The sequence below is a fragment of the Rhinatrema bivittatum genome, chromosome 2 (genome assembly GCF_901001135.1).
Source record: "Rhinatrema bivittatum chromosome 2, aRhiBiv1.1, whole genome shotgun sequence".
Lineage (NCBI taxonomy): Eukaryota > Metazoa > Chordata > Amphibia > Gymnophiona > Rhinatrematidae > Rhinatrema > Rhinatrema bivittatum.
In genome coordinates this window covers 38,846,837-38,860,819 of record NC_042616.1, presented here as the reverse complement: position 1 = coordinate 38,860,819, position 13,983 = coordinate 38,846,837, and the positions used below count along the sequence as shown (strand labels likewise).

The 13,983-nt window shown below is 43.2% G+C and overlaps 2 protein-coding genes across 2 annotated transcripts in view; one reads left to right on the top strand and one right to left on the bottom strand.

The window, feature by feature from the left end:
- LOC115083857 (zinc finger protein 271-like) overlaps positions 1 to 13,983 on the top strand; it is a 634,158-nt gene that overhangs the window by 137,717 nt on the left and 482,458 nt on the right. The gene's annotated exons all lie outside the window — the stretch shown is intronic.
- LOC115085985 (oocyte zinc finger protein XlCOF6-like) overlaps positions 1 to 13,983 on the bottom strand; it is a 56,708-nt gene that overhangs the window by 30,095 nt on the left and 12,630 nt on the right. The window contains 1 exon segment of the mRNA XM_029592568.1: positions 3,873 to 4,001. Within this exon segment, the coding sequence (XP_029448428.1) occupies positions 3,873 to 4,001 (129 nt within the window).

The window sequence follows — 13,983 nt, the reverse complement described above, 5'->3', positions numbered from 1 at the left end:
TGCAAACTACGGACAGTGCGGCCATTCCAGCACTACCAGGATCACTTGTCCCTAATGCCCCTCAATGCGACGCAACACTCGACCTACGAGCGGCCACAGAGGAAAGACAGACAAGCAGGAGCCTCTCTGGCTACAGCTGAACTACGGCGTCGATCCCTGTGGAGCTGAACTCCCTTTGGCGGCTGTAAAACTTGGTTGCCTTGGCATTCTTCCTTGTCACCATGAGATCGAACTGGGGTTCGCCCCACCTGCGCCGAATGAGCGCAAATGCCTCTGCTGACCGTTCCCATCCTCCCAGGTCCAGCTGTTGTCTGCTGAGATAATCCGCCTGCACATTGTCCACCCCAGCCACATGAGAGGCTGCAAGTGCTGCTAGATGAAGTTCCGCCCAGGCAAAGAGTTTGTGAACCTCCTGAGCCACCAAGTGACTCTTCGTTCCGCCCTGATGGTTGATATAGGCCACTGCTGTTGCACTGTCCGAGAACACACGTACCGCCTATCCCTGAATCCGAGGAAGAAAGAAAAACAGCACCCTCCAGACCGCCCTTTTTCCAGACAGTTGAATGACCAGGACGCTTCCATCTGCCCTTGGACTGTAGATCCTTGACATATCGCTCCTCAATTCCTCAGTCTGGCATCTGTGGTTACCACCACCCAGTCCGGAACCTCCAAATCCACTCCCTTCTCTAAATTGGACTGCGACAGCCACCATGAGAGACTGGACCCGGATTCCTCCGGGAGCGGTAACGGCAGCTGAAACTCCTCCGACATCAGATTCCACCAGGACAGGCTTGCCTTCTGAAGTGGACGCATGTGCACAAATGCCCATAGCACCAAATCCTGCGCAAAAGCCAACACCTGAAGATAATCCCAGACCTTGGGGTCCAACAGGTCCTTCAGCCGAACCACGTGCGCCTGCAACTTGAGCACTCTTTCCGGGGTAAGAAACACGTTTCCTAACCGGGTGTCGAATCGTGCTCCCAGATAATCCAAGGTCTGGGACGGTTCCAGATGGCTCTTCGCCCGATTTATCACCCAGCCCAGGGACTCCAGGCACTCTGTCACTCACTAAATGGAACAGAGACACTCCACCTCCAACTTTGCCTAAGTGAGCCAATCGTCCAGGTATGGATGCACCAGTATCCCTTCTCTTCTGAGGGCCACTGCCACTACCACAATCACCTTTGTGAACGTTCTCGGAGCAGTAGCTAGCCCAAAGGGAAGAGCTGGAAACTGAAAATGCTCCCCTAGCACTGTGAAGCATAGAAAATTCTGATGGCCTGCTCTAATCTGAATGTGGAGATATGCCTCCATAAGATCCAAAGAGGCCAGAAACTCCCCTTTGCGCACCACTGCAATCACAATTCATAACATTTCCATCCGAAAACGTGGCACCCGCAATACCGCATTGACCCTTTGCAGATCCAGAATGGGCCGAAACAAGCCCTCCTTCTTGGGAACCACAAAGTACATGGAATACCTTCCCTGACCGAGTTCCTCTTGTGGCACCGGGAGGATAGCTTCCAATCGCAGCAGCTGCAGCAGAGTCTTGTGAACCGCTGCCCGCTCACCAAGCATAGCGCAACAGGACACCACGAAGGCTTCTTTGAGGGGTCAAGAAAATTCTAAAGCGTAGCCTTCCCTTATTACTTCCAACATTCACTGGTCCGAAGTGATTCTGGGTCCACTCCTCTTAAAACCGGGATAATCTTCCTCCAACCGCCACCAGGGAGGAATGGACTAGCCTGCCTTCATTGGACAGGCTTCGCACCTCCGGAGTCCTGTCCGGAACTCTCTCTGGCTAGTCTATGGATCCCTCGAAAGCACTGCTGCCTTCCTGAACCCCGCTTCTGCGTAGAGCCTGAAGAACCTCTGCGAGAGCGAAATCTCCTCATTTCAGGGAAGTGAGTACGAGGCGGGAAGGTCTTCTTAGTTCCCATCTTATCTTTGGGCAACCTATTCCTTTTAGAATCTGCCAAATGCTTCATCAGCTTCTCTAGATCCTCCCCAAACAATAACCTGCCTTTGAAGGGGAGATTACAAAGCTGTGCGCCTTCCACCAAACATCCGCCGACCTATTATATAACCACCGCGGACACCATATTCGTAGCCAAAGTGCGAAGCATATCACAGAGGGCATCGGCCACATAGGCCACTCCCGCTTCCAAGCGAGTATCCTGGCTGGGCGCCAGAGAGGACTCTGCTGCCTTCACCTGCGCGTTCTGCACCCGGCACAAACAGCCCCTCTGCATTAGACTAGCGCAGACTGCAGCCCTAAGGCTCAGAGCCAAGACTTCAAACAGCCTCTTCAACAGATCTCCAGCTTCTGGTCCTGGGCATCCTTCAAGGCCGCCGACCCTGCCACAGGAATCGTAGTTTTCTTTGTGACCGCTGACACCACCGCATCCACTTTCGGCAGTTTCCGCAGCTCCAAAGTATTCTCCGGCAGGGGGATACAACCTGGCCATAGTCCTGGCCACCTTCAAACCAGCTTCTGGGAAATCCCATTCCCGATCAGCTTCTTTACCTGCTTTGCAAAGGGAATGCCCTCGGAGGTCCATAAAATAATTCCCTCCCTTTCTCGCTCTCCCTGATCCACATCACTCTCCAGTTACTCTTTATGCCCCCTAGCTTAATGTTAAGGAGTTAGCTGAAGATTAAGCTGTGTCCACTCTGCCCTCAGGCCCCACGCACTGCTGGCTTCCAAGCAGGACACCGGCTTGAGACTAGAAAGGAAGCTACCTCAGCCTCCACTCAGTTAAGAGACGTTTCAGCTGGCTCTGTACAGAGTGGATCCTGATGGCTACAGGTCCTCTATGTGTGACAACCATTTTCCCTTCACTATAACCACTACTCCCAAGTTTGTTGCATGAACTCAGGTGAGGAGATTGACTAAAGAGTTAGAAAGGTTTACGGACCATTTGTACATATTTGCATAGACCTCCATATTAAATATGAATTTACTTTAAAAAAAATATATTTTTCTGAAATGTATCTGGTTAATTTTTTTTCATTTTTTAGATGAAGAATAAGGGATTTATTTATGGATATATGAAATTTTGAAAGTTGATTCAATATGGGGATGAGATCTCAAGGATAGGGGAAACAGAAGGAAGGAAGGAAAGGAATAGGATCTGGGATGAGGAAAGGAGAAATTGAATTCAGGATTTGGAGAAAAGGGAGAATCCAGAAACGGGAAGAGAAGAGGAAGGCGAGATGATGGATTTTCTAATTTGGAGGGTGTGTGTTGAGAGAGAATATCCAGGATGAGGGGGGTTTGAAGAAAGGAATCTTTCTTTTTTTTCACCTTGGCCCAAATCCACTCTGACACACCCACCCAGCCCTAGTATTAATCAACTATACCCTCTCTCATATACAATTCACCCATCCCTTATGCCCTCTGTCCACTTACAGTGAGTTCAGGGTCTGATAATTCTCTCTCATCACATCCTTGTAAAGATCCTTCTGCCCTTCATCTAAATCCTCCCACTCTTCCTGAGTGAAATAGACAGCAATGTCCTCAAAGATTACTGCGACCTGAAACACAAACCCTTCCACATTCAGCACCTTCTGCATCACATCCATCAGGAGACCCCCTAGTGTTGGGGCTCAGCAGTGGAAGAGATTTCTGGGTGTAAATAATTCACAGTCCCAGAGCAGGATTATAACTGGAGACCAGTTAAAACACAGAACCAAAACACAAAATCTCATGATTTCTCTCATTATAATCAGGAAAATCCCAAAGTGCTTTTTTGGCACCCCAGGTCTGCTCGGGATCCTATTAAAGTCAGGTCTAACTCTGCCCTGTCTCTGGTTAGAAAGCTGCAGTAGTATTTATACAGAAAGGGCAGGAAGTTGGGGACATCTCCTACCTGAGCAGAAGCTCCTGCAGGCATTTTCCTCTCTGCTTTTGCTGCTTTCAGGATTAGATATGAATTGGGAGATCTTTCTCCTGCTGGGGAACAACTGAGTAGTTGCCTCTAACAAAACAGCTTGGGACTGTTACAAGGACAGGAAGCGAGAGAGAGAGAAGGGCAGAAGCTGAGTTTGAGGCTGGAGATTTCGTTTCCAGCTGCTTATCTACAAAATAAAAGTGAAAAGAAGCAAAAACTCTTTGTGTCTCTATCCAACAAATGAAGATATCCCGCGAGGCGCAGAAGTTTACACGAAGGGCGCCGACTGATGACATCACGCAGGAGGAGGGTACTATTATTTTATACTTGAAGGCCCAGGCTGATGACCTCACAGAAGGGGAGGTAGAGCAGAGAGAGGTGAGGTTGCGGTGCTCCTTATTTTGGGAACAGCAGCCTGAGGAAATACTGGAACAGGCAACAAAGTATACTGCAATACATAGATACAAAACTGTTTTATTGCAGGAGCTAAACAATACTAGAAGTGAATTTGCACATGCGAAGCTAACATTGCCCTAGGCTGCCTTGCAGAGACGGGAAGAGCCCGTTATCCAGCGCTAAGTAGTTATCTGGATGGGCCATAGCTGAGAGGAGCTACTTAGCTGGATGAGCACTGATCTTTAGACTAATCCAGATAAATTAGAGCTGCTAAGTTAGCCAGCTACACTTATCTTACTAAAAGTTATCTATGTATGTTTATCTGGCTAACTTAACCGAGGGGGGTGGGCAATATTTAAGAGGGAGATTTTCAGCACAGGCTCCACCCTTTTCTCACCGGTTTCTGACTTTGAGCTATCTGCCTTGCTATACCTTATGCTGGAATAGACTTCCTGAGTTAGGGGCCGATGCAAAAAAAGTTGCACTGAAAGCGGGCGCTGACTGTTCAGCACCCGCTTTCCTAACGCGCCCCCAGCACCTCTCCTGGGGGTGCGTTGCAATAGTTCAATTAGGACTCGCAATGTCGAGGAGGCGCTAGGGGCGATTACAAGCCCCTAGCGCCTCCTTGACAGCGTGCGCCTGAGAGAAGTCGGCTGTCTGCGACTGTCCGCTGGTTAGGAAAACGGATGCTGATAAAATCAGCATCCACTCTCCCTACCTGATTGATTTATACACTGAAGTGTATAAATCAATATTAAAGTGTCAGCTTTTAATATTAATTTATTCACTCCTTCATTTATTGCCGCTTGGCCCCGTCACTGTCACATGTCAGTGAAAGGACCAATCACCTTTCAGAAGGCTGTCCTGAAAGGGGATTGGTCCTTTCCACTGACAAATGTCAGTGAAAAGGACCAATGGGCAATAAGTGAAGGCGTAGATAAATTAATATTAAGTACCCAATACTTTAACATTAATTTATTCACTCCTTAGGGTGCTGGCAGTCAGGTTTGGAAAATGGAAGCTGAATTTATCAGTGTCTAACCCAGGGATGTGGCAGAGGTTCAGGACCTGGATGCCAAAAAAAAAACAACTTACATTCTCTGTTCTTATTAAATACGCGTGATATGCTGGCTCCCTTCCTTATAGTGTGGTATTTTATGTATGTATATAATATTAGAAAATAACAAACAGAATACTTTTTCCAGCACAACATGGCTTTAGAAATTCTCTAAACACAGAAACCCTTGGAGGAGAAGTCCATTACCTGCTATTAAGTTCACTTAGAGAATAGCCACTGCCATTAGCAATGGTAACATGGAATAGACTTAGTTTTTGGGTACTTGCCAGGTTCTTATGGCCTGGATTGGCCACTGTTGGAAAAGATTTGAAGTTGCCAAAAAGCAAAGCAAATGGCCAAAAATTTATCATAATATTCCTTTAAAGTACTCTAATCACTTGAGGTACACTGCAAAAATAGCAGAATATAACGTAATTTCTTCCCTTACCCACAAAATTTTGAAAGAAAACACCGACAGAGAGTGGTATCAGACTCTTATATGGTGTATCCAATCTCATGGGCTCTTGCCCTCTACAGGGCTACAACCCCTCTCTTGATTCAAACACCAGTTGTTATCACCTCATTTACCAACTCTCCGGAGGTGAAATTTTCATTTTATTTTATTTATAAGTGCAAAAAATGCCTCTCTTGCTTCACCAGTGCCCTTATTTATTAAAAACTATAACCTAATCTCCCGTTTAACCCTTAAAAAATCATGTTTTGTGTAATTTAGCTCATTTAGGCTATACTATGTTTGTACTTATCTTTATGCTATGATCCGCCCGACATTGGCAATGTTTCGGCGCGTGCCCAGCGCCTGCTTCAGGGGCTATTGATCGTTCTTAAGCTTTTCTAAAAAGAGAACATAGTTGTAATAATCACTTAGTTTCCTGAAATTCTTTTCACTGCTCACGCAATAGTACTTACAATTCAGCGTGTTCAAGCTCTTTCAGCTTTCTCCTCATTCAAAAATGGCGCCTAGACGCCTTCATTCTCCCTCTACCGGAAGTCAGCTGTTTTATACTCAATTCCTGAATGGATATTAACCTGTCAAACTATAAGTAAACTGACCAATCGACTTCCTTATTTAAACCCATGGGGGCAATAGTGTTCAATTTAAAGATCCAGCGTTGTTCACCCTGGAGTAAACAGAGGTTTAAATCTCCTCGCTCATTTTGCTCAACGCATTCCAGGACCGTACTACTTAAACTGTCAAAACTGTGTGATTTTTCCACGCAATGTTGCACCAATGGTGCCTCCATCCGACCACGTTTCAACGCACTCTTGTGTTCAATTAAACGCGTTTTCAACAATCTTGTGGTTTTCCCTACATATATGAGTCCACATGGGCACCAGATAGCGTATACCACGTTTCTTGAAACACAAGAAGTTGTTTTAAATGGTTTAAATTTTTGCAATTTACTAAGAGGAATATCTGTATTGGGATGGGCCAATGGACACATCGCGCAGTTCCCGCAAGGGAAATGTCCTTTTACCTCTTCAGACCTCTCCACTACTGTCTGAAAATGTGAATTTACCACCTGATCTTTAATACTCGAACCTCTTTTGTATGCAATTAAAGGCGGTGCTTCAAAAACTGTGTGTACTTGCAGTACATTCCAGTGACGCCGAATACTTCGTGCCACCTCATTTACCTCCAATGAGTATGGTAGCACACATGTCAACCTGTTGGTTGTCACTTTTTGCCTTGGTTGTAATAATTGCTCCCTATGATTCCAACGAGCTCTTTTGCACGCTTTCCGTATCACAGATAAAGGATAACCCCTATCTGCAAACCTTAGGCTCATCTCCCTTGCTTTTATTTTGTACTCGTGGGTTGTAGAACACAACTTCCTGAGCCTTAAAAATTGGCCAAAGGGTATGCTGTTCCGTAAGGGTAGAGGATGACAACTCGAGTATTCAAGGATGGTATTACGATCAGTAGGTTTCTGAAAAATTGTAAAAGAAAATTTATTGTCCTCCAAAGACATTGAAAAAAAATTTTTTTCTTTTTGATCACACCTACTATCAGCAGGTGGGGGGCACAGCTATGGGGGCCACAATGGCCCCCAGTGTTGCAAACCTGTATGTGGGACATTTTGAATCTCAGTGGCTAGCAATTTCCCCGTATAAAAAGAATATCCTAGTGTGGCGCCGTTTCATTGATGACATTTTCATTGTGTGGCATGGGACTGAGGTCCTTTTCAAAGAATTTATGATTTGGTTAAATTCGTGTGAACAAGCCCTACAGTTTACATATACCTTTGATAAAGTTTCTGTTTCTTTTTTAGATATCAAGATATCTTTGGAGGACAATAAATTTTCTTTTACAATTTTTCAGAAACCTACTGATCGTAATACCATCCTTGAATACTCGAGTTGTCATCCTCTACCCTTACGGAACAGCATACCCTTTGGCCAATTTTTAAGGCTCAGGAAGTTGTGTTCTACAACCCACGAGTACAAAATAAAAGCAAGGGAGATGAGCCTAAGGTTTGCAGATAGGGGTTATCCTTTATCTGTGATACGGAAAGCGTGCAAAAGAGCTCGTTGGAATCATAGGGAGCAATTATTACAACCAAGGCAAAAAGTGACAACCAACAGGTTGACATGTGTGCTACCATACTCATTGGAGGTAAATGAGGTGGCACGAAGTATTCGGCGTCACTGGAATGTACTGCAAGTACACACAGTTTTTGAAGCACCGCCTTTAATTGCATACAAAAGAGGTTCGAGTATTAAAGATCAGGTGGTAAATTCACATTTTCAGACAGTAGTGGAGAGGTCTGAAGAGGTAAAAGGACATTTCCCTTGCGGGAACTGCGCGATGTGTCCATTGGCCCATCCCAATACAGATATTCCTCTTAGTAAATTGCAAAAATTTAAACCATTTAAAACAACTTCTTGTGTTTCAAGAAACGTGGTATACGCTATCTGGTGCCCATGTGGACTCATATATGTAGGGAAAACCACAAGATTGTTGAAAACGCGTTTAATTGAACACAAGAGTGCGTTGAAACGTGGTCGGATGGAGGCACCATTGGTGCAACATTGCGTGGAAAAATCACACAGTTTTGACAGTTTAAGTAGTACGGTCCTGGAATGCGTTGAGCAAAATGAGCGAGGAGGAGATTTAAACCTCTGTTTACTCCAGGGTGAACAACGCTGGATCTTTAAATTGAACACTATTGCCCCCATGGGTTTAAATAAGGAAGTCGATTGGTCAGTTTACTTATAGTTTGACAGGTTAATATCCATTCAGGAATTGAGTATAAAACAGCTGACTTCCGGTAGAGGGAGAATGAAGGCGTCTAGGTGCCATTTTTGAATGAGGAGAAAGCTGAAAGAGCTTGAACACGCTGAATTGTAAGTACTATTGCGTGAGCAGTGAAAAGAATTTCAGGAAACTAAGTGATTATTACAACTATGTTCTCTTTTTAGAAAAGCTTAAGAACGATCAATAGCCCCTGAAGCAGGCGCTGGGCACGCGCCGAAACATTGCCAATGTCGGGCGGATCATAGCATAAAGATAAGTACAAACATAGTATAGCCTAAATGAGCTAAATTACACAAAACATGATTTTTTAAGGGTTAAACGGGAGATTAGGTTATAGTTTTTAATAAATAAGGGCACTGGTGAAGCAAGAGAGGCATTTTTTGCACTTATAAATAAAATAAAATGAAAATTTCACCTCCGGAGAGTTGGTAAATGAGGTGATAACAACTGGTGTTTGAATCAAGAGAGGGGTTGTAGCCCTGTAGAGGGCAAGAGCCCATGAGATTGGATACACCATATAAGAGTCTGATACCACTCTCTGTCGGTGTTTTCTTTCAAAATTTTGTGGGTAAGGGAAGAAATTATGTTATATTCTGCTATTTTTGCAGTGTACCTCAAGTGATTAGAGTACTTTATTTGAGTTATTAATATTGAGGTGGGGAGCCATTTTATAATATAATTTAATTGGATTCGAGAAGAATCATAATATTCCTTGACATTTCTGCTGCATTTGACACTGTAAATCATTCCATTCTATTAAAAAGACTACTAGAAATTGGACTATGTGATACCACAATTAATTGGTTCACTTCATACCTGAACAATAGATCCTATATTGTCAAAACTAATTACAAAGAATCTAAACAAATACCTCTTCCTCAAGATGTTCCTCAAGGATCCTCCTTATCTTCAACACTTTTTACTATTTACCTGCTCCCACTATGCAAACTTCTATCAAATCTCAAATTTACCTATTTTATTTATGCAGATGATGTTCAGATTCTTTTGCCAATAAATACTAATCTTACTAATTCGCTAAACCTTTGTAATTCTTACCTTAATACAATACAACAATTATGAACACAAATATCCCTCAACCTTAATCATAATAAAACAGAAATACTTCACATTTGCAATAAATCCTCTCCTGAATCTGACATCCATCCTAATAATTTTTTTATTTAATAAAAATATTTTATTCAATGTAAGAGACCTTGGAATCACTTTGGATTCTGAATTTTGCTTTGAACATCACATTAACAACATCATTAAAGAAGGTTTTTACAAGCTTAAAATACTAAAAAGAATTAAACCGCTCCTTCACCATCATGATTTTCGTATAGCCTTACAAGCCCTCCTATTCTCAAAATTAGACTATTGTAATCCAATTCTCCTTGGACTGCCTGCTTCAACCATTACTCCTCTTCAACTTTTGCAAAACGCTGCAGCATGTCTACTTAGTAACCTTAAAAAGTCGGATCATATTACTCCAGTGCTTAAAGATCTTCACTGGTTGCCAATATTTTACAGAATACAATACAAGACTCTATCTCTAATTCATAAAGCGTTATACATCAATAAGACCGACTGGATGACTTCAACTCTTCTCTTTCAAATCTCAAGAAGAACTTTGCGCTCAATAAACACTGGACTCCTTGAAACCCCCATCTCCTAAATTATCTCGTCTCACTTCAACAAAACAACGTGTTTTTTCAACAGCTGGCCCGATTTTATGGCACTCTCTTCCAATTGAATTAAGACTTGAATCTTCTTTACAAACTTTTAAAAAAGAATTAAAAACGTTTCTCTTTTTAAAAGCTTTTGCAACATGTTAACAAGAGTTATTTCCTCAGTTCAATTTAATTATTTTTCTCTCTCTATTTTTTCTATATCTGTTAATTTTCTCTTATCCTGTACAATGTATTTTCTACTATTTTATTATATGTGAACCAATGTGATGACTATTTTTGAATGTCAGTAAACAAAAACAAACAAATAAAAAAATATTCTGTCTGACTGAATGGATTTTATACTTTTTGTTTGATCTTAATGTAAGTCTTAATTTATACATTGGGTTGACTGATTTATTGATTTTATTCTTATATATATGTAATATAAATATTTGTTACTTTTCACAGCCCCTGATGCAGCTGAAAGGGCAAAACTCGGCTGGAGTCGGGCATTGTTGTATTTAATAAATGTAATTTCCAAGGCATTGGTCTTGCTTTTGTTTTTTTTCACATCCGTGGCTACTCTAGACCAACTTCTGCTTTGCTTTTTGGCAACTTCAAATCTTTTCTGCTGGTAAGGAGAGTAGAACTAGGGATCACAATATGAAACTCTAGGGAGGACGACTCAGAACCAGTATAAGGAAATATTTCTTAACAGGATGGTGGATGCCTGGAATGCCCTCCCAGAGGAGATGGTGAAGACGAGTTGTTAATGAGTTCAAGAGAGCATGGAACAAACACTGCGGATCCTTAAAGACTTAAGGAAAAGGATGGTGTAATATTTCTGCCTGGGAGTAACCTGCATGGAGCAACATTTACTACCCTTAACAGAATGCATGGGGGTAACCATGGAGCAGCAGTTAACTTATTACCCTTAATAGAATGCATGTGGGTAACCATGGGGCAGCAGTTAACTTATTACCCTTAATAGAATGCATGTGGGTACCATGGGGCAGCAGTTAACTTATTACCCTTAATAGAATGCATGGGGGTAACCATGGGGCAGCAGTTAACTTATTACCCTTAATAGAATGCATGGGGGTAACCATGGGGCAGCAGTTAACTTATTACCCTTAATAGAATGCATTTGGGTACCATGGAGCAGCAGTTAACTTATTACCCTTAATAGAATGCATGGGGGTAACCATGGGGCAGCAGTTAACTTATTACCCTTAATAGAATGCATGGGGGTAACCATGGAGCAGCAGTTAACTTATTACCCTTAACAGAATGCATGGGGGTAACCATGGAGCAGCAGTTAACTTATTACCCTTAATAGAATGCATGTGGGTAACCATGGGGCAGCAGTTAACTTATTACCCTTAATAGAATGCATGTGGGTACCATGGGGCAGCAGTTAACTTATTACCCTTAATAGAATGCATGGGGGTAACCATGGGGCAGCAGTTAACTTATTACCCTTAATAGAATGCATGGGGGTAACCATGGGGCAGCAGTTAACTTATTACCCTTAATAGAATGCATTTGGGTACCATGGAGCAGCAGTTAACTTATTACCCTTAATAGAATGCATGGGGGTAACCATGGGGCAGCAGTTAACTTATTACCCTTAATAGAATGCATGGGGGTAACCATGGAGCAGCAGTTAACTTATTACCCTTAATAGAATGCATGGGGGTAACCATGGAGCAGCAGTTAACTTATTACCCTTAATAGAATGCATGTGGGTAACCATGGGGCAGCAGTTAACTTATTACCCTTAATAGAATGCATGGGGGTAACCTGAATGGAACGGCAGTTACTACCCTTAATAGTATGCTTGGGGTAACCTGCACAGAGTCCCAGCCTATAAAAACCCTGTTCTAATGCTTGCTCCTGGTTTTTGTTTTATTCTGGGTAAATGACATTTGGGTTTCTTGGAAAGAAACTTGGGTTATGGACTAAAGGTAAACGTGCCTTTATTCTAGTTTAAAGCTTTCAGCTTTTAACCCTTTTGTTTTGTAGAAGTTTTATCTGCCCTTCTTTCCTCACCTTTGTGTTATCTTTTTGTAACTGATGTAAGTTCAGCATCCATTTTCCAAACCTGACTGCCAGCACTGTAAGGAGTGAATAAATCAATATTAAAGTGTCGGGCACTTAATATTAATTTATTCACTCCTTCAGTTATTGCCCATTGGTCCCAATGATATCAAGTAGGAAGCAGTACAGAAAAGCAGGATTTCCTGCTTTTCTGTGCTAGTTTTAGGAGCGCTCAGCGATTAATGCCTGCTCCGGGCAGGCATTAATTTCTGATTGCTAAAATGTGCATCCTAGATGCACATTTTTTTTTTTTGCATTGGGAATGAATAGCTAATAGCCTCATTCACATGCATTAACATGTGATAACATGTGATGAGCACTGTTAGTTTCACTCTGCGTTGGACGTGCGTGGTAGAGGCGCTAATCCCCTTATTGCATAAGGGGATTAGTTGGCGGCTATACAACCCGCATCCAACTGCGGGTTATACAGTGCGCTCGGCTGAGTGCACTGTATTGCATTGGCCCCTTGGTGTGAGAAGTGAGTACAGCAGTAATGAACAAGCATACAATAGCTTATGTCACTCGGGTATGAGAAAAAAAAAGTGTGAAGCTTGCTGGGCAGACTGGATGGGCCGTTTGGTCTTCTTCTGCCGTCATTTCTATGTTTCTATGTTAATAAAATCTGCAATGCAGATATCTTGAATTTGACTAAAGCGCTGAAGGCAGCGCAGGCTAAACATAGAGCTCATATGACAGAGCACCAAAAAAATGCCGAAGAACACTTCTGCAGCTCGTCCTTACTGCCACCAGTACCTCCTGCTTGAATCTACCTGCTAATTCTGGCAGTGATGTACAATAAACAGAGTCACATGGTTTTGGCTGAACTGATGGGGGCACAGGAGGCTGATAGCAGCAGCAAGTAAAGCAGGGAGGACTTACTGTGGAGCTGGAGAAGAAATTGAAAGGAAGGTTATACTGCAGGATAGGGAGAGTGAGAAGCAGGAAAGAGAGGAGAGGAAGGAGATTAATGAGGGAGGCGAGACTGGCTGGCTGAGAGAGAGCTTGAAGGGGGAGCCTGGAGTGAAATGACGGATGAAGAAAAAGGACAGATTGTGGGACAGGTCCATACATACTTATTAGCCAAATAGATAAGAGAAGGAGAAGCCAAAGTCTATTTTCTTGTGGACAGCAGACTTTTGTATTGGGATTTGCTCGATTATGAGCTGGACCTGCCCCTGTGAGAGCCAGGGCTGGAAGAAGCATTGCTCTGACCTAGCCTGACATTTCTTATGTTCTTAGTGTTTATATAGAGAGGGCAGGAAGTTGGGGGCAATCTCCAACCTGAGCAGAAGCTCCTGCAAGCATTTTCCTCTCTGCTTTTGCTGCTTTCAGGATTAGAAATGAATCGGGGACTCTTTCTCGGGCAACGGAAGAGCTAAGTGTTTGCCTCTTGTTGTTATGGGGGAGGCGGTGTCAGACTCAGAGCTGCAGAGCCTGGCAGGGGAGGAAGTCTCTCGTTTTCTAAATCTGAATCTCAAAGCATCAGAGCTGCACAGCTGGGGGGGGGGGGGGGGAGGGAGACTTCCTCTCTCTTTTCCTGAATCTGAATCTCAAACCTATCAAACTCACAGGTCAGCCCCGCCCCCCACA